Source organism: Lynx rufus, unplaced genomic scaffold (assembly GCF_022079265.1).
Source record: "Lynx rufus isolate CCGP_SWC_20201006 ecotype Redwood Valley unplaced genomic scaffold, mLynRuf1.p SCAF_17, whole genome shotgun sequence".
Lineage (NCBI taxonomy): Eukaryota > Metazoa > Chordata > Mammalia > Carnivora > Felidae > Lynx > Lynx rufus.
Window position 1 is genome coordinate 14,267,848 of NW_025814831.1, and position 23,695 is coordinate 14,291,542.

Genomic DNA, 23,695 nt, shown 5'->3' on the forward strand with positions numbered 1-23,695 from the left:
TATTAGCGGGATTTCATTCTCAAGAATGTGCACTTGGGCTACGCTTTGTGTCCCTGTGCCTTCTGTAGACGTGGCTTCACTGTCTTCGGTTCAGGATACTTCTGTGGATCTTGCCTGATCTTCCCCCTCATCTTGTAGGTGATTTGCTTTTTCTTCTTGGACACTTACAGAATTTTTGTGTTCAGTCACTTATCTCAGCCCTGTTCTGTTGTTGCTCGGCTTATCCTAGGACCCTCGGTCTCGTCTCTAAGAGACTATTTTAGGCTTCCTGGTGCACAGACAGAAGCACTGCTGAGAACTTTAGATTTGGCAGATCTGGGTCACTGACCACAGGACTTGGGAGGGCTGTCGTTCCAGCTTGCAGCCTTCAGTGGACCTACCACCCAGAATCTCAGCGGGTCCTCTGTGATTTTTTTTTTTTCTTGAGTTAATTTTAGATTACCTAAACAATAGGCAAATCTGTTCTCCTTTCTGGGACTGGAATGTTAAAGGTAAAACTGAAGTCCATTTTGACCCTTTACTCCAGTTGAGGTCCTTGCCGCTCTGCATCCCGGTGGTAACCACGGTCATGGATTGGAGATATATCCTTCCAGACCTGTTTTGTCACTCTTACATCTTGATACAATTGCATCCTGTCCCATGACAGCAGAAATACGTCGTGCTCAGGCTGGTGTATGAATTGTTCTGGGTTTATTCAGAGCATCTAGATGTGCGGATCCCAAAGAGCTACTTCTGGAGTGAGCTCTTCATTCTAATTAACAAGCCAGCACGGATATTAGCAGAATTGCAACCATAAGTAGTATACTCTTAGGGGTAAAACCTGCATCTAGACATTCCCAGCTGTCAATGTCTATATAGCTTCGACTTTTAGGCGGAAACAGACTGCATGCAACTCAGGTGTTTTTGACACAACTCGTTTTAAGAATCTGACTGTAGGGGCGCCTGGGTGGCTCAGTCGGTTAAGCGTCTGACTTCGGCTCAGGTCATGATCTCATGGTTTGTGAGTTCGAGCCCCGCGTCGGGCTCTGTGCTGACAGCTCAGAGCCTGGAGCCTGCTTTCGATTCTGTGTCTCCTTCTCTCTCTGCCCCTCCCCCACTTGTGCTTTGTCCTCTCTGTCTCTCAAAAATAAATAAATGTAAAAAAAATAATAATAAAAAAATGACTGTAGAAGATATTCTGCCAGCTCACCTCCGTGTTATAAGGCCATAGAACACAACAGGACTAGGAGATTTCACCGCATTGCTCTTGGAAAATACATAGTATTGTTTTATAAAGATCATGCTGAAAAATATCGTAAGACAACTTTGTGTTTTCCTACTGAATTTGGGCTCTCTCTGTTAACATATATCAAGTCTTTCTAGATTCAATCAATGTGTGACAAAGGAATGAGCTACCACCTCTCTGAGTACAAACTCTGGAACATTCTTTTTTTTTAATGTTTATTTATTTTTGAGAGAGAGCATGAGTCGTGGAGGGGCAGAGCAGGGATGGACAGAGGATCTGAAGAGGGCTCTGCGATGACAGCAGCAAGCCCTACGTGGGGCTCAAGTCCATGAACCGTGAGATCATGACCTGAGCCGAGGTCGGACGCTCAGTTGACTGAGCCACCCGGATGTCCCTGGAACATTCTTATTGATGAACAGAATTCACCATAAGATGGTGCCTCCTTGGACTCCATCTAAGGTTATGAAGTTCCAGAAGGGCCTTGCTGGGGGCACGGCGCAAGGGTGTGGCGGTCCTGAAGTCCTTGGGGGGCCTTCCCACTTAGCCTCTCGCTTTGTTCTCTGCAGATGACATGGCAGAGCTCCTCCTCGGGGAGTCGAAGCTGGAGCAGTACCTGAAGGAACACCCCCTACGGCAGGGGGCCAGTCCCCGAGGCCCCAGGCCCCAGCTGACCGAGGTCCGCAAGCATCTGACCGCCGCCCTGGACCGGGGGAACCTGAAGGTACTGTGGGTGCCCGAGATGCGGGGTCGGAGGGGTGACGCTGGGCCCGCCCCGCTCCGGGCAGTGAGTAGTTATGAGGAGCCAGGCAGGTGGGGAGCACGTCTGTACCCTGCCGTGGCTTCTGGGAAGCAGGCCGACCCGCTGCGCTATTGTTGTGCTGGACCCACGGCTGGCTGACCACCATGGGGGGGGCTTCCGGCTCCTAGGGGCCTCTCTGGTGATTCTTCGATGACACATTGTCCTGAAGCATCATCTGCCCCAGGTGCTTGGATAAAGCTGCCGTCTGAGGCCCAGAGCTCAACCTGCCACCTTGGCCCACTGTAGGGAGGAGAGGAGTTGATCAGGAGTACCCTTTACCGCCAGTTCCTGCCTGAGACACGCATGTCCTGAGAACTGTGTGGGGCCCCTGCTGGTGACCGCAGGCCTGGTACCTTGGTGTGGGAAGGAGCCAGGACAGGAACTGCCCTCTGCCTGAGCAATGACCTGTTCCTCACGGCACAGAAACCTGAAGTGCTACCCTTCTGCTCTCCGCCTGCTCTGTCTTCTGGTCTCTGCACCCAGCTTGCCCTCTCCCTCTCACCACAGTCCTTTCTTGCTTCCTTTGAATCTCCCTTCATCTGGATTTCACTCCCCCTCCTCCCTCCCCACCGTTACCTCGCTTGCGGGGCTCTGCACACTCTGTGGCCCCGAAGGCTGGCTCTTACCGCTTCTGCAGGCTGCTGCCCGTACCTAGCCCGTTCCCATCATCTTCTCTAGCCACCGTTGTGCTCTTGTGCCCCGCTCACTGTTATCACAGCTCCAGAACTTTTTCATCATCGCAAAGTGAAACTCTATGCATTACCCTCTAACTCTCCATTCCCCCCTCTACCCGTTCCTGGCAACCCCCATTCTGCTTTCTGTCTCTGTGATATTACCTGCTCCAGATCCGTTATAGAAGTGGAATTGTATAGTATTTGTTTTTTTATGACTTGCTTATTTTATTAATATTATGTCCTCGAGGTTCATCCATGTCGTAGCACGTATCAGAATTTCCTTCCCTTTTAAGGCTGAGTAATACTCTGCTATGTGTTTAAGCTGCGTTGTGTTTATTCATCCATCAATCAGTGGACACTGATGTTGCTTTTACCTTTTGGTAGTTTGAATAATGCTGATATAAACATGGGTTTACAGATATCTCTTCAAGATCTTGCTTTCAATTCTTTTGGGCATATACCCAGAAGTGGGATTGCTGAATCATATGCTAATTCTATGTTTAATTTTTTGAGGAACCTCCATACTGTTACACTGTTTTCCCCAGCAGCTGCACTATTTTACATTTTACATTCTCACCAACACTGAGTTCCAATTTCACAACATTCTTGCCAGCATTTTGTATTTGTGTGTGTGTGTGTGTGTGTGTGTGTGTGTGTGTGTGTGTGTTGTTTTTGGATAGTAGCCATCCTAATACTTTTGAGGTGGTATCTCATTATGGTTTTGATTTGTATTTCCCTAATGATCAGTGATGTTGAGCATCTTGTCATATGCTCATTGGCCATCTGTAGGTCTCTGGAGAAATATCTATTCAAGTGCCTTGGCCAGCTTTTATTCAGGTTGGGTTTTTGTTGTTGTTGAGTTGTATCTCTTTGCTTTTGACCTGGATGATTTCTTTTTCCCTTTTCTTTACTTCCTGTCTCCAAATCCTCTGGGACTTTACTCTCCTATTTGTGTACCTCCCCTCCCCCCCACCCCAATAGGCCATGTTTTCCTCGACTTTACCTTCTGTATCTGTTTTGGAAACCTGTGCCTATTCCCAAATTGCTGTGTGACCCCAAGGAGATCATTTCCCTCCCTGGGGCTTAGCTTCTCTTGGTTTGAAAGGGGTGGGCTGTTGGAGGGGTGAGCTTGGACCCTCCCAGCTCCAGTATATTCCAAGCCTGCGAGCTTTCATTCTGAGATGTTCTTCCTCCCTGTTATCTGATCACCTCCTTGGCCCCGGAGCAGTTGAGGGCATGGGCAGCATTTGAATACGTGAGTGTTAGTGTTCATCAGTTATGTGGCTGCAGGCTTCTGGAAACCCTGGCAGAAAGCCTCCTTTCAAAATGGCCTTTGTGTATGTCTGTCTCCAGTGGACATAGCCCCGGGCCCCTCAGAGGCTGGCTTGAGAGCATTCACTTTAATATAGGAAGTTCAGTTTAGTAAGCACTTGGTGCTGCAGGTGGGGCTTTAAAAACACATGTTCTCTCTTTCCTTGTTGCTTTCCAGGGGCCACGATACACTTTTCTTCAAAGTCAGCTCATGATACTAGCAGGTGTTCATCAGTGCGAAGGGGTAGAAGGACAGTGGACACGAGGGGCCACGCTTCACAGTGGCAGCCATCAGATTCAAGCACTACTCCAAGAGGATGTGGCTGTGTGTTAGGGGAGAAAGGCAGAGGATCCCGCTCCAGGCCTGACCTCTGGCTAGTTTCTTTCCCCCCTTCGAGACCCCTAACTTCATGGTGAAAAGTTGACCTTTTGTGTTACCAGGTGCTGCTGGGTTTTGCTCTGCACCCTCTACAACCCAGTGTAGTGGTAAGAACACGGAATTTCAAGTTAGAATGCCTGAGTTTGTGTTCCAGTTCTGGATTTATAAGCTGTGTGACTCGGCAAAGTTACTTAACCTCTCTGAGCTTCACACTGCTCATCTGTAAGCAAATAGTTAGCTCAGGGTTGTTTTGAGGCCCGGACGTGGAAGTTCTTTCACAGCCACACAGCACCAGGGACCTGTCATTTGTTGCTGTTTTACTGGTTCTACCTGGAGGAATGTTCTCCTCCTACCATTTTGTAGCTTCCTCTACCCTATACAGAGTGTTCCAGAGTCACACAACTTTTGTACGGGAAACTTCCTCTCTTCTTGACCTTACGTCGGTTTGTCTCCTGGTTGGGAGCTTGCTAAAGCCCAGTGCAGACAAGGTACCCACAAAACACACGTGGACTGAGGCAGGAAGGACCAGAGCAAGGAGGCGATGTGGCGTGGCGGAAAGAGCCTGACCTGGGAGTCAGGAGCCCTGCTTCTGATTCAAGTCAAGAGAACTGTGTTTACCAAGGGCAAGGCCACGCCGAACACCGTGGGGGAGGTGCTCTCCGTCCGCCTGCGGCCGATTGGACTCACCCAGCAAGGCTGTTCCCTGCATTCAAACTGTGCCTTTCCGCTTGTAATTCTCTTCAGGCTCCTACATCTTTTCCATCTGGCCTCGTAGTCTACTTTTCTTTTCAAAAAAAAAAAAAAAAAAAAAAAAACTTACACTTTTTTCAAGCTGAATATTAAAAATCTTTTTCTGTTGGTAAAAAATACATAACACAAAATTTAGCGTTATAGCCATTTTTAAGTATACAGTTTCAGTGGCATGGAGTGCATTCACACTGTTGTGCAACAGTCTCCACCAGCCATCTCCAGAACCTTTTCATTGTCCCAGGATGAAGCGCTAAGCCTCTTAGACACCAGCTTCCGCCGCCCCTCCCCCTTGCTTTTAAGCCAGTGGTCTCGGTGCCGGAGGGCTTGAGGTAGGAAGGAAGACAGCCTAGTCGGCCAGGAAGCCTTTCCTCTGGGTGGAGAACCCAGCGGTGGGTGCTTTTGTCATCGCTCTTTTTCTCTTAAGTCTGCTTTGATTTCTGCGTTTGCAGATGTAATTCTAATTTCTTGCATTGGTGCCCCCCCCCCCCCCCGCCGACTGCCCCCACTTGAAACTCTTTTGTTCCCTTTTTTTTTTTTAATTTTTTTTAACGTTTATTTTTGAGACAGAGAGATACAGAGCATGAATAGGGGAGGGTCAGAGCCAGAGGGAGACACAGAATCCGAAGCAGGCTCCAGGCTCCGAGCTGTCAGCACAGAGCCTGACTCGGGCTCGAACTCACAGACCGTGAGATCATGACCTGAGCCGAAGTCGGACGCTCAACCGACGGAGCCACCCAGGCGCCCCTACAGCACGACACTCTTGATCTCAGGGTTGTGGGTTCAAGCCCCACATTGGGCATGGAGCCTACTTAAAAAAGAATAATAGTGAACTTAAATGAAAAAGAAACCCCTTTGTTCCCTTCACTTCCTGGGCCCATTTTGCTATCTCTCCAGTGTTGCCTGTTGCCCCTGTTCCCTTTCGAGAAATAACGTTATGATTTCACTTATATGTGAAATCTAAAAAACAACAAATGACTAAACAGATAAACAAAAAGTAGAAACAGACTCATAAATACCGAGAACAAACTGATGGGTGCCAGAGGGGAGAGGAGGGAGAGGTGGGTAAAATTGGGTGAAGGGGAGCGGGAGATATAAGCTTCCAGTTTTGGACTGAAGAAGTCATGGGGGTAAAAGGCACAGCCTGGGGAACACATTAATGGTATCCTAAGAGCATCCTCTGGTGACAGACGGTAGTTACACTTGTGGTGAGCACAGCCTAGCTTACAGAGTTGTCCAATCACCATGTTATACACTGGAAACTAATGTAACATTGTGTGCCAACTGTACTCGAAGAAAAAAGAAAGAAATGCCTGGAAGCTGACCATCCTGGCGGACAGCTGCTTTGCCATGCTCTGGCAGGTGACCTGTGCATTGCCCACCCCCTCCCAGCTGCAGGCTGCGGGACAGTGCAGCTTCCTGGCGAGCTCCTGTATGCTGGCGAGGCTAGCCTCGCGTAGCTTGGGTTCCAGGGAGAAGGCCTGCGCCAGGGTATAAATCGGCTTCCTTCTATAGATGGCTGGGTCGTCTCTTCTTTTCCTGCTGAGGAGCGGTGGCCTGGAAGAAGGGCAGGGGGTGGGGTGGGTGTGGACTGGGGGAGCCAAGTGCTCCTGCCTGGAGAGGAACGAGGGCCCATCAGATGACTGTTAGAGCTTGCAGCCTCTGTGGAGGGGACCAGGGCTCAGTCACCTTGACAAGAAGAATGGCTCAGTGGGAGAAGTTTGCCCCTGGAAAGAAAAGTCCTGGGTTTTGCACTAATTTGTTTATTATTATTTTAAAATGTTTATTTATTTATTTTGGGGGGAGAGAGAGAGAGAGAGAGAACGAGAGAGAGAACGCATGCACATGCATGGGGGTAGGGGCAGAGAGAGGGAGAGAGAGAATCCTAAGCAGGCCCCGCGTTGTCAGCACGCCTGACATAGGGCTTGATCCCATAAACTGTGGGATCATGACCTGAGCCAAAATCAAGAGTCAGACGCTTAACCAACTGAGTCACCCAGGTGCCCTGCACCAATTTAGAAAGCCTCTCTCCTGGAGTCCTTTGGGTTACGGTCTTGTGGCATACCCCCTGTGCAATGGGCAGGACCTACCCGGATGTCCTTTTTTGAGACAGGTGCTTGTATGTTTTTGTTCATAAAGTGTCCCTTCCATTCTGGGCCCAGCATAGCCAAGCACAGGGGCTGGCGGGGGGAGCCTCAGTGTTCTGTTCTGTTTTGTTTTGTTTTGTTTTACAGCAGCTTTATTGAAATGTAATTCATGTGCCATATAATTCTCCCATTTAAAATGTCCGATTCAGTGGGGTTTTTTTGTATATTCAGAGACTCGTGTAGTCATTACCCTCAGTTTAGAACATTTTCAACACCCCCCAAAATAAACCCGTACCCATTAGCAGTCACCTGCCATCCTCCCACCCACCGGCCCCAGGCAAACGGTAATCTACCTCCTGCCTCTATAGGTTTGACCATTCAGGCCATTTCATATAAATGGAAGCATTAAATATGTAGCCATTTGTGATTGGCTTTTTCACTTGCCGTAAGGTTTCTGAGGTTCATCTGTGCTGTGGCGTGGGCCAGTACTTCATTTCTCACTCTGGCTGAGGATTATTCTACCGCGAGGCTAGCCCACATTTTCCTTATCTGTTCCTCAGTCGATGGGCATTTGGGTTGTTTCCACTTCGGGGCCGTCGTGCTGTGCACGTTCAAGTGTGGGCTCTGTGTAGAGAGCCTCAAGGCTTTGCAGCAGCAGGTGGAGGGCCCCCAAGGGAGCGTGACTCAGAGCATCGTCGGAAAACGTTTCTCTCTCTCCTTTTCCTTCTAGTCAGAGTTCCTACAAGAATCCAGTCTGATCATGGCCAAGTTGAATTACGTGGAAGGAGATTATAAGGAGGCTCTCAACATCTATGCCCGGGGGGGCCTCGATGATCTGCCGCTGACCGCCGTCCCTCCTTACAGGCTGCGCCTGATTGCGGAAGCCTACGCTACCAAAGGTGAGCCCTCGCCTTCCCTCCCCGGAGGCCGTCCCCCGGGGCCACGCTGCCCTGCGTGGAGCCTGCAGGCCGACCCGTGCCCTGGACTGGCAGTCCCCAGCAAGGCCTCGGGGTGGAGCCCACCACGTGCATTGCATAGTTCAGGCCCAGCCACACTCTGCTTCCTCAGAGCCTCCGGTCTGCAGTTCTCACCAAAACAAGGAAAGGCCGAACACAGAAAGGGTGCTGATAACTAATCTGCAAGGAAAGCAGAGGTTTATGGGGTAATGGGGATCCTGCACAGCACATGCAGGGAGTCTTGTCATAGGGCCACGTGGCTGACCAGTCGTATTCATTGATGCCGCCTCTGGGCTAATTAAGGCTGATCGGTCCCTGCGGATGGCCATCCCTGGCACAGTCAGTCGTCCAGTGTTTAGCTGTGTGCCTGGGGGCTGTGGGGGTAGAAGTATAAATCACCCCAGTTGCCAGGAAGGAGTTTGTAACCAAATGTGTGAGAATGCAGTCTCAGAGAGGGAAAAATGCCAGAGGCAGGACACATACATTATTTGACCTTTCCAAGCGGCTACTTCCTCATCTGTGAAATGGGTATGATCATATTCGCTTCACAGATGTATTCTAAGGATTCAGTCAAATAATGTATGCAGAGCACCACAGAACCTATGAAGTGGCCTATGAAGTGCTTATTAAATAACATTTTAAAAGATCGGCGCCAAACAAGGAGCAAACGGTAAAAGTCGGGCACGGCTAACAGCTTTTTGGAGACAACAGAGGTCGCACAGACCCGCAGGGCCAGGAAGGCTTCCTGGAGGAGGAGGGACACTTTGAATTCCAAAGGCCTTGGGAGGAAAGGGACCATTTGAAGCTGCTCCTCTCCCTCCTGCCACCTACCGTCCAAACCGTGCATGTGATGGACTGTGGCTGGGCACAGGGGCCACCAGAACGGCGGCGAGCCGGTCATCTGTGTGCTGCTGGCTGTCTGACTGGTTGTCCCATGCGATATTGAACAAAGGCCTGGCCCGAGGCACACTTATGAGCTTTGTGACAGGGGTGACATAGTCACCCAGTTCCCTGGGGAGCCTCGAGTGCTGCCAGGTTCATCTACTTGATCTTCTCTACATCCGTGCGGGCTGGGAAAGGATGCCGTCTGTCTGGCCAGGGCGTTCTGGTGGTTTGCTGCCCGCTTCTTCGCGGTGCCCACTCCGTCACCTCACATCACCTCCTGTGGCTTAGGCTTCTGGGAGCTCGTGTGTGATTTGGGGCCAGGAACGATATTCTCCAGTGAGAGCAGAGCTTCCTCTGGCAGTTTCCAGTCACCTGGGGGCTGGTGGATTTAGCCAGGGGTGTTTGCTAGCGGGGGGTGGGGGATGGCTCTGAGGCCTGCTTCACAGCAACAGCTCAGGTCCTCGCATTGGCTCCAAGACAGGCTGGGGGGGCAGACCATCCGCAGGTGGCACTGCCAGCAGAGTCTCGTGGCTGCAGGTGGGCAAGGAGGACAGAAGACTTGGTCCCTGAGTTGCCCTGGGTGACATGTGGTGAGCAGGGGGCCCCTAGCCATGGTGCTGAGGTACTTGGCTCTTTTTTAAAAAAAAAAAATTTTTAATGTTTATTTATTTGTGTGTGTGTGTGTTTGTGTGTGTGTGTGTGTGTGAGAGAGAGAGAGAGAGAGAGAAAGAGAGAGAAAGAGAGAGAGCGTGCACGCGGCAGAGAGAGAGACGGAGACACAGAATCCCAAGCAGGCTCCAGGCTCTGAGCTGTCAGCACAGAGCCTGATGTGAGGCTCAGACCCATGAACCCTGAGATCATGACCTGAACTGAAATTGGTCACTTAACCGACGGAGCCACCCAGGCACCCTGAGGCACTTGGCTCTTGAGACACGCTGCCCGGCTCACGGGAGACCATGCCCTGGCTAGCTTCTGACTTCCGTGGGCACATTCAGTGTCACACGTGTATGGGAGAGGGAAGGGTCACTTTTGCCAGTGGAGGCCCCCAGCCCTGAGAACCTGTGTCGGCCACGTGAGAGGCAGCGTGGACCACCAGTGCTTAGCCATCTTTCTGGGTCCAATGCCTGCCTCCATCATGTACTGGCTCTGCGCCCTTGTGCAAATTCTTAATGGCTCTGTACCTCAGTTTCCCCATCTGTCAAGCTCTCCTTGGGTTGTCATGAGGATTACATGAGGTAGTATATAGAAAATGCTTAAAACAGTGCCTGGCACATAACGAACATGACACAACTCTTGGCTTACAAGCTAAGTGTTTAATGGGGGGACCACAAGAAGTGACTATGAGTGGCAGAAAAGTTGCCCCTTTAGTTCATGGAGATGCCCAAAGACAGGCCAGTTTCTCTGAGGAGTTCAAGAGGCTCTTGGTCTTAACTCTGTGTAGCAATACTCTTTGGTTCTTCTTTCTCCATCAAGGTCCTTGAGAAGTTTTTAGGAGAGGTTGCGGACAAATGTTCGATGAACGCAAAATATACGGAGGTCTCACCGCTCCGTGCGAACCGCTAACCTGCAGGCCCTGGAGACGGGGTTGGTGTGGTCACCTCCGTGTTTCCAGTGCTTTTGAATTAGCTGCTGACATTTCCAGATTGGGACCATCCAGTCAATTCCAGCTCTGTTGGGAAGAAGGAAAGAGCGGTCCCCTCACTGCCTCTGGGCAGGCCCTGGCTGGAGCTGAGCACAGCAGCCCCTGGGACACCCCTCCCCTGTGCCACCTGCGTGCTGCTGGAGGTGGAGGAATTGGCCTTTCACAGGTCACCTAAACTGGTCCATGGCTTCCGGAGGCCTGACTTGAGCCGGGCTGCCAGCCAGAGCCTGGAAATGTCCATGAACTTCCACATCTGCTTCTCCAGCCATTGCTGGGAGCGCTTCCCCTGACGGGCTGATGTTAGCCTTGACTTATTGGGAATCAGAAGCCAACATCATTGAGTTATCAGTTAGGGCTTTAGTGTCTCTTAAATCCTGCAAACCTCTAATTTACAGACCAAGGAAGTGAGACTGGGCGAGGTTACTGGAATGTTACCGATGCCTACTTGTGCCAGGCTCTGTGCCCCTCATTTGGGTATCAGCCAGTCTTCACAACCACCCTATGAGGTAGGCTGTGTTATTCTTTCCATTTTAGAGATGAGAAAACTGAGGCACAGGGAGGTTAGATAATCTGCCCAGGGTCCCAAAGCCAGGAAGTGGCTGAGCTAAGACTTGAGCGCAGAGACCGGTGCTGGAGCCCATGCTCTCCTACTGAGCGGCAGAAGGGGGACTCAGTCTGAAGCGTGTGCAGCTCCAGAGCCCATGTTCTTTTTTTTTTTTTTTTTATATATGAAATTTATTGACAAATTGGTTTCCATACAACACCCAGTGCAGAGCCCATGTTCTTAATCATGCTGCTCTACTGGCATGTGGGTCAGAGGATGGTTGGGCCAGGTAAGGTCTCCTCATGTAGAAGACATTCAGATCACTGGAGAATACCCCTGATTTGTATATACACCCCTCTTTGCAGACTCACCTTCCTTGTTCCTCCACCTTAATTCCTTCTCCTTGCCTAGAGTTTTACCTGTAGATTTTGTGCCTCAAGCTCACACCTCCCATCTTCTCTGACCCCTTCTGGGACTCACACATTCAGAGTTAATCAGGTTCACTGCTGTCTTTGTGTGGTAGATTAGCATACTGCCTGAAAATCATACTAGTGTTAGCTGTCCTATTATCAGACACCCCCACCAGTCCATGAGTTCCTCTGAAGGAAGAGCTCTTTGTTTGCGAGCCTCAGCACTTACCACAGTATTTGGCACATGATTGGTGCTCAGTTATTGAGTGAAATTTATAAAATTCCCTTGCTTGGATTTTTACTGAGATGCCCATCGTGTAGCTCAGGTGATTCCAGGTGCCTTCGCTCATAGCCGGTCACAGTGAGATGCGTTTTGTTTGTAGGCAACGTATTGGGCATATTTTAGTGATTCAGGGTCATATCCTTGCAATCATGGGAAGTACCTATGAGAGCATATACTGGCATCACACCATGACAGAGCCGGACATGGATCTCTTTCCAAAAGGTTGTACGTTTCAGTTCACTTCCATGATCAGAGAGTTCCTAAGTGGATCTCACCTCCCCCTCATCCCCTTAACTCCTTCCTTCATTTCTTAAACCGAAGCAGACAAATAGAGGGTGGGAATAGAGGGAATTGAGAAACACTTTAGCTTCTGATAGCATTGGTTTAATCCAGTGAGTAGACATCTTTGTTCTGGGATACAGATTGAGGTTTCAGGTGAAATCTCCAGGACACCAAATGGCCACAGATGTTTCTTTCCCAAACGGGAAGGCTTGGGAACAGTGGACACATGGCCACTGTCTATTTTGGGACTTAGATCTGCTGGACACGGGGTGACTTTCTGCAGATGGGACTGTGTAAGCTAGAAGTGGCTTGCCTTCCTGGATGTGGACTTTATAGACAGCCTTGGCACGTACCCTTTCATCCTACAGGGACCAAACATGCACTGGCTCCCATGTGAGAGAAGTCCTGTAATATTCCAACTGGTCACAGCCGGTGGGGCAGCTGTGTTCCCTGAGGTTACCGTTTCTCCCCAGGCACTAGGGTGTCGTTCTCATCTCTGTGATTGAAGCCGGCTTGCTGATGTGTTGCAGCTCCTGCAAAGGGGAAGAGAGAGAGATGTCTGGGTGAGCACAAGGAGCATGCCTCGCTTCTGCTGACAGTCCATTGGTGAGACGTTGCTATAGGACCATAGTCACCTGGGAAAAACAAGACCAGGGGCACATGTCAGCCTCTGATTAGACATGTCCCGTAGAGTGTGGTCTCTCACCCAGCTGGAAGTGGCCGAAAGACGTAGCCTGCTCTCGGGTGAATGGAAGGGGACGTGCAAGACTGAGGCTTTGGTGCCCAAGAGGAGGGACATCATGGACCCGGAGACATACCCGGCGTGGTATTACACTTCCTTTCTAGATTGTGTGGTATCAGGCAGAGAAGGATTGATTGCAAAGGGCAAACGGGGCCCTCATACAAATGTTCTGTGTTCCAGTGGGGGAGACTGTGCCAGAGTGGCTCAGGGACTTGCCTGATGACACCCAGTAAACTGGAGGGAGGGCCAGGATGAGGTAGGAAACCTGCCCGTCAGGCTGCTCGGCCTCTGTGCCCAGGTAGAGAAGGTGGCACGCTGTGGGGGAGCTCTCTGGAGCCACATTCTCTCTTCCTCCTTTGCTCCTGGTTTCAAATTGTTCCTCTGGTGCGTTGGTTAAGAGCCTGGGGCTTTTGAAGCCCGACTGCCCAGATCTGATCTCCAGCTTTGTCTCTTATCAGCTATAAGATCTTTGGCAAGTTGCTTTCACGTCACTGGGGCTCCGTTTTTTTCCTCTATAAAATAGAGATAATAATAGTGTCTGCATTGTAGGGTTATCGTAGGGAAAGAGTGAATACCTGTAAAGCTCTTAGCACAGCACCTGGCAGAGAGCAACAAAGTTTAGCTATTTTTGTTCTTGGGTGTGACCTCAGATGGATAGACCTCTCCAGAAGCCCCAGGTAACATCCAGCTATGGAGAGAGGGAATCGTTGCTTTAGTATATCTGCCTTGTCTGGCAGAGGGTTTGGGCCCAGGAGTGGGACCTGGGAACAGTATATTTAGAGGGAAATCTCTAGGGGCAGATGAAGCCAAAGATCTGAGGCCTGGAGTGCCCTATAAAGAGGAAAAGGTGTTGATGGTGTTGGAGGAGGGCTGTACCCAGTGGCCAGGGGCAGATGGAGAGGTTACCCTAAGGGGATTGCTTGAGGGTGGGGCCCAAGACTAGTCCATTTGCCCCTCACCAGTCTTGCCCAAGGCTGACCCAGAGGGTTAGAGGTCTTTGGAATTGGGCCCACATTCATGGTTTTATCACAAAGGACCATTCACCTTGGAATGGATCAGTTGATTCAAGTAGTGTTCCTGTAAGAGGCACGAACAATTCACACAGTCATCTGACAGTTGTCTTCGTAAGGAACATGCTAAATACGTTGGCTGATGAGAGGAGAGATAGCTGAGGAGAAACCATCTCTTGGTTCGGCTCCCAGGAGGAGGGCTTGTCTCTTCTGATTGGACACCCCTTCCTGACCGGAGGTCGAAGGTCAGAGGCTGATCCCTAAAGACCTCCCCTTCTCTAGAATCTGCAGAGCTCGTGGACCCCTTGGTCTTCCCAGAAGCGCAGGTGTGATGAATAGCACGAGAATCATATAACGACTTCCCCTTGGAAAATGTTACATCCTCTTTTGCCTGCCTCCAGTAAAGCTGGGCCTAGGGTTCTCTTTCAACTGTCCGTGTGCGTTCTGAGTGTCTCCATCTCAGGGGTCAGCGTCAGGGAAGGAACGAAGACACCTGCCTTCTGCAGTGGGCAGTACGAAGGGGCAAGGGAGCTCTCAAGAGAGGCTTTCCAGAAGCACCACCTGTCTTCCGCAACTGATAAGCACTAGTCTGTAAATAGAGAACCCGTCTCCAAAAGGTTTGGATCCCAGCCCTGTTCTCCCCAGCTTGAAACCCAGTGTCTTCACACACCCGCAGACTTCAGCTCAGCATAAGCGGTTGTTAGGCCAAGAGACTTAAACATTCTCTATGAATGTTTTCGGAAGAGGCCCCTGGGGATTGCCCACTGTCTCCTGTGGGCCTCCTACCAGAGCAAAATTTAGACAATTCAGCATAACGGATGCAGTCCATTGATGAGGGGCTTTTTATCAAGTGTTGCTCGGGTGTGACTTCTCCACACTTGGCTCAGTCCTGGGCATCTGGGTGGCATGGGAAAAGGCTTGGAACAAGTTGAGTTGGAAATTCTTCAGACGGTGGGTGGTTATGGCTTGAGGACCGTCATACCCCCCAAAAGGCTGCCATGTTAAGCAGGGGTTGCCTCTGAGGAATGTAAAAGATACAGAACGAAGGCATATCGGCTCTTCTCCCTAGGGGCTGATTCTAACAGCACTGTATGTCAAGGCGAGGCCAGACCCTCGACCAGGTGACTTGAGGCATTCGTTTCCTACGTGGTGGTTTACTTTTCTGCTTCGAAGCGTATTTTCCCATCGTGGAATATTGGCTCCCGGGAGCAGCCCCAGCTTCCCCCAGGAAAGTGGAAACATGTTCTCTGGGGGCTTTCAGCTTTCAGGATGCTGCGGGCTCCATCCTTGGAGACGTTAGTTTGTTTGCTGGTCCCGGGGCAGCCCGGGTGTGGTGGGTTGGCTGCAGGCTGGCCATGCCCTGCCAGTGCCGAAGGCGTCCGCGGTCACACTCACGTAGGGGCCCCCTGCCCTCTTCAGGCCGGGGGGCTGAAGTCTTCTGAGCCCTTTGCTCGGCCTCAGGCACAGGGGCGGTGACCAGGGCTTGGGGTGAGGCCACTCGTGTACTTGGTGGGAGAGAGTGTCACCGAAGAGATGTGATGGTCACTGGGGACATGAGAGTAGGGAGGGGGCAGACCGGTGGCAGAGGGTCCCTGTCCTCTGCTCTGCCCCGCCCCAGCGGTAAACAAATGTGTTTTGTTCACAGAGAGGATGGGAGGCGGCAGTGCAAATCCTAGTCAGCAACTCAAACTCCACCCTACAAGGCTTTCGGGAGGTGGGGCCAAGCCCCTGCCCCCAGGGACACGCAGAAGGGAAGCAGTGTAAGGGGAGGGGAGGCCCTGAGCCAAGCTGGAGGCTCCTTTTGAAGTTCTGCTAAGATCTGTGTCTTCTGAAAGACAACTTTCAGTTGTCGGTGAAAGAAAACCCAACCCAGGCCGACCTCAGCGGCAGCCGCATTCAGGCTTCAGAGATAGGTGCTTTCTCTCCATTTCTCAGCTTACCGTCCTCTGTGTTGGTTCCCATTCCAGGCTCCAGGCGGCTGGGGCGGCTCCAGATTCTTGATTCTCTTAGGTGTAAGTCTCAGAAACCTCGGCCACATTCTCACTGTGTCTCCTTGGCCCTGGTGGATCACATTCCCATCCTTGATGTAGTTTCAGGGGCCAGAATCGTGCCCAGGGACTGGCTTAGGCCTTGCATGAAGGCCGTGATGAGGAGGGGTGGTCCCACTGGGAGAATCAGACTTCTATGATAGAAGTCCATAGTGTGGCTCTTCTGAATAGGAGTGCTCTCGTCAAAGAGGCCCAGGGCCCTGAACACCCTTTTCTCCCTGGCAGCGGTCCTTGCAGGGTAGAAGGAACATGAGAGGAGCCACATGGCTGCTCTGTGACGGAGTCTCTGTGGACTGGACTGGAGGGGCCTTCCAACCAGACCATATCAGGTGGGTAAGCGCTGAAGGAATGGGGCATTTTGGAAAAGAACAGTCTCCAGGGGTGGAGGGCCCTTGGGGGAAGAAAGACTTCTCTGTTCTGTCCTCGGGGATGGGGCCAGAGCGGGGCGGTGGAAACTTCACCGAGTCCAACGTTAGGCCCGTATCTGGAAGTCTTTCTACTAGCAGGAGCTACCTCAGGGCTTGGCTGCCCTGAGAGGTGGGGGTTCCTGGTGGGTTAGCATTTATCGAGCCCTGCCCAGAGGCAGGCGTGATGCTTGCTCATTTACCTGTGTGACTGCACCCCATTCTGGCAGCAGTCCTGTGCTCAGGGATTATCATTCCCTGTGAGCAGTTGAGAGGCTGAATTTCGGAGGTGAAGTGGGATTCACCTCAAGGCCTGTGGGCCCCAGAATCCCTACTCTCTCTGCTTTATCGAGCTGCCTTTCAGCTGGAGCATAAACTCATTTAGAGTGGGGTTGTTGTCGACAAGGGTCTGGCGTCAGATAACCTGCGAACCCCTCATTCTGTTCTGTGATTCTTAAACCATTTGATTTAAGTGCCTAAGTCCTACCTGTTTTACCTGCAAAATGGGGACAATAATATTCAGGTGAGAGTCCTGAGAAGGCTGGATTAAGACAAAATGGGAAAATGCTTTGAAGTCTATAAATCCGAGGTCAACAGAAGGAGATTTGTGTAGTCGGACATACACCTGCAGTTGGGGGCGACGGGTGGCTGTGATGGTCTCACCCTCCCCTCCCCAAAGTCCTGTCTAGCATGCTCCTTTCCTTGGGCAGTGAGGTGGGACTTCTGGCTGTCCCTGTGTTTGACCTCCTGCCCCTTCCCCCATCATTTTATTTTACTGTTCTTCTTGTTACAGACAACATACATGTGCATTATATAAAAATCAGAAATACAGACCAGTCAAAAGAACATAAAAATATCCATCACTTGGTCTATCCAGAGCCAACCTCTGTTAACATTTTAGTGCGTTTACTTTTAGATCTCTATAATTATCATGTGTGATTTTTTTTTTTTTATAAAAATGAGTTTATACCACATATACTGCTTTGTGACCTGCTTTTTCCACTTCAGATCATAAACACTTTTAGCAGCTGTACAGCATTTCATTATATGGGCAAGCTATAATATATTTAACTAAAAAGCCCCTATTTTTGGACATGTAGGTTGTTTTCAGCTTTTTACTGTTACACGTAAAGCTGTGACGAACCACCCTCTCGGCCTGGTCTTTGTGCTTGTCCTTAATGATTTCCCTGGGAGAGATTTCCAGAAGGGGAGTTTCTGGGTCAAAAGAGAAGTATTTCCAGACTGCTCTGCAGAGGGCTGTACCTTTGTGCTTTTCTGTCCATAGGGTAGGGGACCTGCTGCCTCTCCTTCTGGCCCACACTGAATAGAACCCCTTTGACCTAAAAATGAACTTCGATTCTTTGGTTGTGTGTTGAGTGCCGGCTGTTTGGAAAATAAAGAAAAAATGTAAAGCAGAAAGTAAAATCAGTCCTCATGCTACCACTTAAGCTAGTTGACCACTGCTAAATATATATATATATATATACACACACATATATATATATATACACACATATATATATACACATACATATATACACATATGTATTACATATAATATATATATAATATAAATATATATTTTTAAATTTATATATGTCTACATATAGATATTTTATACCTAAATATCTATATCTATATTTATATCTATATATATTTAATATATAAAATATATAAAAATATATTTATATAATATTTTTAATTTTATTTTGAGAGAGAGAGAGAGAGCCCACAAGCAGGGGACAGGGGCAGAGGGAAAAACAGAGAATCCCAAGCAGGCTCCGTGCTCAGTGTGGAGCCTGACGTGGGGCTCAATCCTGTGTGCCTGGGATCATGACCCAAGCCAAAATCAGGAGTCGATGCTCAAGTGACTGAACCACCCAGGTGCTCCTATGCTATTTTAAATACAGTTAGGATTATGCTAGATATATTATTTATGGTCTACTTTTTCACTATATGTATATATGTATATGTATATATGTATATGTATAATGTATCTTTGAAAAAAGTTTTTAACGACGGCATGGTGGTGTGCCATATGGGATATTTTTGAGCCACTTTTCCTATGGAACATCTGTATTGTTTCAGTTTTTCATGTTACAAATATGGTCTTTGTATAGCTTTTTTGTCTAGCTTATATGGTCTTTGTATAGCTTATATGGTCAAATATAGCTTTTTTAAAAAAAACAGATTTATTAAGATATAGTTCAGATACCATAAAATACAACCTTTTAAAGTTCAGTGGTTTTTAGTACATTCAGAGTTGTGCATTCATCACCCCATCACCAGTGTCACTTCCCATTGCCTAGTTAACATCCCCCCAGCTGAAGTCAACCACTTTGTGTCTCCACTACATTTGCCTGTTCTGGCATTTTATACAAACAGGATCATGTAGTATGTGATGTTTTGTGTCTGGCTTCTTAGCATGTTTTCAGGGTTTGTCCCTGTTGTAGCATGAATCCGTGCTTCGTTCATATTTTGGCCAAATAATATTCCATTGTATGGATATGTCACGTTTTGCACATTTTATTAATCCATGCATCAGTTGATGGACAAGAGGTTGTTTCCACTTTGGGGCTATCATCAATAATGCTGCTGTGAACATTTGTGCATAAAATTTGGGGGGCATATATAGTTTCATGTGTCTTGGGTATATACTTGGGAATGGAATGACTGGATCATGTGACTACTCTGGGTTTCACATTTCAAGGAACTGCAACTATTTTCCGAAGCGGCTATACTACTCTAGAGGCTCCCATTGCTTTACAACTTGTCCGCCGTGAAGCTGACTCTATAATCTGTCCTCTTGATTATAGCCATCCTAGTGGGTATGAAGTGGTATGTCACAAAGGCACCCCCCAAAACATAAACGTTTTAAATTTTTGATTAAGTTTGGGACACCTGGGTGGCTCAGTTGGTTAAGCGTCCGACTTTCGGCTCAGGTCATGATCTTGCGGTTCGTGGGTTCAAGCCCGTGTCGGGCTCTGTGCTGGCAGCTCGGAGCCTGGAGTTTGCTTCGGATTCTGTGTCTCCCTCTCTCTCTGCCCCTCTTCCGCGCGCTCTCTCTTTTTCTCTCTCTCAAAAATAAACATTAAAAAATTTAAATTCTGATTAAGTTCAGTGTTTCTTCTACTTTTTTTTTTTTTTGGTTGCTTTTATGTGTTTGGTGTTGTAGCTAAGAAATCACTACTTAATTGAGGTCACAAAGATGTATTCCTATGTTTTCTTCTAAGAGTTTTACAGTTTTAACTCTTAGATTTAGATCTATAATCTACTTTGAATTAATTTTTATGTATGGTGTGAGAACTTCATTCTGTTGCATGTGGATATGCAGTTATTACCACAGCATTTGTTGAGAAGACTATTTTTCATTGAGTTGTCTTGATGTCTTTGTTGAAATCGATGAACGTGAATGTAAGGGTTTATTTCTGGGTTCTTAATTCTAGTCCACCATTTGTCTATATTTCTGTCCTTACGCCAATACCACACTGTCTTTATTTCGGTAGCTTTGTATTAAGTTTTGAGATATAGAAGCGTGAGTCTTCCAACTTTGTTCTGTTTTAAGATTATTTTGGCTTTTCTGGGTTCCCTACATTTCCATATACATTTTAGGATCAGGTGGTCAATTACCGGGGAAAAAAAATACTGCTGGGAATTTGAGGATTCTGTTGAACCTATAGATCAATTTGGTGAGTATTGCCATCTGATTAATATTATTTTCCAGTCAATGAACACAGAATGTCTTCTTTAATTTCTTTCAAAAGTGTTCTGTAGGGGGTATAGCTCAGTGGTAGAACATTTGACTGTAAAAGTGTTCTGTAATTTTCAGTGTGACTTCCATTCCTTTTCTTAAATTTATTCCTATTTTCTTCTTTTTGATGCTATCATAACTGGAATAGTTTTCTTAATTTCATTTTCAGATTGTTCACTGCTAGTGTATAAAAAATACAAGTGTTTTTTTGTATATTGATCTCTTACCTTATAACCTTGCTGAACTGATTTTTTTAGCTCTAATAATTTTTTGGTGTGTACAGATTCTATAGGGTTTTCTCTAGACAAGATCATGTCACCTGTAAAAAGGATAGTTTTACTACTTCCTTTCCACTCTGATGCCTTTTGTTGTTGCTGCTTAATTGCATTGGCTACAACCTCTATTCTAATGTTTAATACAAATGACCAGAACAGAGATCTTCTAAGATAGGGGAAAAGCTTACAGTCTTTCATCATTGGATACGATGTTAGCTGTGGGTTTTTCATAGATGGCGTTTATCAGATTGAAGAAGTTTTCCTTTATTTCTGTTCATTGAGTGTTTTTTATCATGAAAGAATGTTAGGTTTTTTTTTGTCAAATGCTTTTTTCTAGTGAGATGATCATGTAAATTTTTGTGCTTTATTCTTCTAATGTGGCGTATTACATTGATTTTCATATGTTTAATCAGCCTTGTATTCCTGGGATAAATCCCACTTAGGGCATATATACACTCTTTTATATGTTGCTGGGTTTGATGCACTAATATTTTGTCCAGGATTTTCACTTCTATACTCAGAATGAATATTGGTGTAGTTTTTTTGGTGATGTCTTTGTCTGGTTTTGGTTATCAAGGTAACACCGGTGTTGCAGAGTCAGTTTTGAAGTGTTCCTCCTCTTTTGCTCTTTGGAAGAGTTTGCCAAGTATTGTGTTAATTTTTTTAAGCATTTGGTAGAATTCACCGGTAAGCCATCTGAGCTTGAGTTTGTCTTTCTAGGAAATTTTTTGATTTCTCAATTCCGTCTCTTACTACTCTACAGTTTTAAAAGATTTGTAAAATTTAAAATGTATTTTTTATGATTTTATTTTATTATTATTTTTTTTTCAGAGAGAGAGGGTGCAAGTGAGCGAGAGGCAGAGAAAGGGAGATGGAGAGAGAATCCCATGAGGGGCAGAGAGAGAGTGAGAGAGAAGTGAGGCTCACCCGAAGCAGGGCTCCTGCTCACCCAAAGTGGGGCTGGAGCTCACCAACTGTGAGATCATGACCTGAGCCCAAGTCAGATGCTTACCCGACTGAGCCCCCCAGGTGCCCTGTTTTAATAGATTTTAATTAGCCTTTACTTGTTCTCCACTTCCTTTGACATGGCATTTTTTCATTGGAGCCCCGAGCCTCTTGATCGTGGCAAACAACCCTGGTCAGAAAGGAATGATATTTAGCTAGTAAGTTCAGTAATACCTTCAGCAGCAGCCCCCATGTTATGTACACCGTACACCCAGTCTACGGTGTGGTCAAGGGAACAGCACTTCCTGTATTTGCCGTTGATTGACAAAGTCAGCCTGGGGGAGGAGTCCTCTTTTGCCCTGCCAGGAAACTGCCAACCAAGAGTAACTTAAGTTTATAAGTAAGAACGATCCTTCTGGCATGGAACGGAGAATGGATTAGAAGGAATTAAAGATTACAGGGAAGGGGACCGGTCAGGGAGGTGAACTGGCTGCAGGCTCTTTCCCTCTTGTTGCTCTACATCCCAGGGCGCCTGACTTCTGCCAGCTGTTTCCAAGATCCCCTAGTCAGTTGGTTGCTGCCTGGGTTTGGCCAACAGGAAGCATTGGCAGGAAATTGGGGAGCAAGAGGAGAGAGAAGCCAGGGTATTTCTCTCTCGCTCGCTCGCTCTTGCTGTCTGTCTGCCTCCAGCAGCACTTTTGACAGCAGGTGCCCCAGCTGTGGGGGTCTGACAGACTTCCCCTGAGGTTTTGGCTCCCACAGGGGAGCTTCTGCTGGGTTGCATCTCCCCCCCAGTAGTCCCAGCTTCTGGGCTCTCGTAACTCCATCTCCTTTCTCGGTCCTTTCTGGCCCTCGGGATGTCAGTGGCCTCCTGACGTTTCAGAATTCTTGGACGCCACACCATCCTGTTTGTCTTTTCATCTGTTTCATCCCCTTAAACCTCTTTTATCTGTAAGAACTAGAGTGATTCTCTTGTCCTACCGGATCCTGACAGATACTGCAAAAACCCGGGTTCCAGCAGGCCCCGGAGACGTGTGTGTTGGGGGGAGTTGCTGTGGGAAGGTGGTTGAGGGAGGAGTCAAGATGACTGGGATTTTCAGCATCACTCACGGGGCAGAGAATGATGTTGAACCAGGTTAAGGATTACAGGAGGAGAAGCCAGCTTCCCTTGGAGGCGGGGGGGGGGGGGGGGGGGGGGGGGGGAAGATACTCGGTTGGAGGGGAACATGGTGATAACCTCTGTGACCGCAAGGGGGTGCTGTCCAGGGAACCGTTCTAATTCTGGAGCCTTTGCTCAGCACAGGGGTCTTTAGGCTTCGGGTTTGTTGGTCAGGATTTAGGAGCTGATTGTGTATAGAATTTGGTCACAACCCAGCAGTGGCTGAAGCTCGCTCTCGGAGGAACACAGAGAGTGAGGAAAGGCAAGATCTGAAGCTGGAACCCTGGGGGCCCTGGGGATGTACCAGAGAAGCTCTTCCTTCAGGCAGAGAGCACTCACCAGGGCTCTGGGAGGAGAGGAGGAGGGAGGCAGGTGACACAGAACTTTTCCCTGGGGTCTACAGGGTCTAAAACACAGCAGTGTACATTTGTGGCAGATTTATATTCTTAAGTAGGCTGAAGTTAAAGTGTGGTGAAAGCAGTCAGTAGACAGTGGCCTGAGTGTCAGGACAAGTCAGTCTGAGGTTTAAAAACTATGGAAAGTTACTGAGGTAATCAAGAGTGGAGCCCCCCACCCCCACCCCAAGTTAGCTTTTCCCTTACTGTTGAAGCTCAGGTTCTTGATGAGTGCTTCTGCTGAGCAAAGCAGGTCTAGGCGGGGCCGAGCAGTTTTCCAGATTCTGGAGGCTCTGTCCTGGTCTTGCTGGGGCAGCCCCATATCCTGGTCTGTCCCACCCGTGTTCTGCCCACCTGCCCTCACCCCTGCCAGGCCCATTCCCCACCTCTACTTGTCTTCTCCCTCCAACCAGGGTCTCTTCCTTTTCCCTGTGAGGAGTCCACCCCTGGTGACATGTCAGTGACCATCTCTCCAGCTCTGTTGTCCACTTCAGTCCCTCCTTCCTCTTCTACCTCTATTTATAGTTAGTACCATCCAATTTGGCATTCAGTTTTTGTTTGATGACTTCACACCTGTCACTTGCCTTTCTCAAACTAGATTGTATATTTAACTCATTAAGCTAGCAAATATGTGAGCGCCTGCTCCGGGGTGGCCTCTGAGGGCATGTCATGTCCCAACTGCTTGTTTTGTGTCCCCACATTCACGCAAGGGACAGTACTTGCCACACAGGGCTACTGGCGA

General features: G+C 48.4%; 1 protein-coding gene across 5 annotated transcripts in view; it reads left to right on the forward strand.

Moving 5' to 3' along the window:
- TTC7B (tetratricopeptide repeat domain 7B) overlaps positions 1-23,695 on the forward strand; it is a 254,836-nt gene that overhangs the window by 21,320 nt on the left and 209,821 nt on the right. For 4 of the 5 annotated variants that reach the window (XM_047080225.1, XM_047080223.1, XM_047080226.1 and 1 more), the window contains exons 2-3: positions 1,792-1,946; positions 7,953-8,121. In XM_047080225.1, coding sequence (XP_046936181.1) covers positions 1,792-1,946; positions 7,953-8,121 — 324 coding nt within the window. Of the gene's footprint in view, positions 1-1,791; positions 1,947-7,952; positions 8,122-23,695 lie in introns of those variants that run through there. The other variant, XM_047080227.1, reaches the window with a different exon arrangement.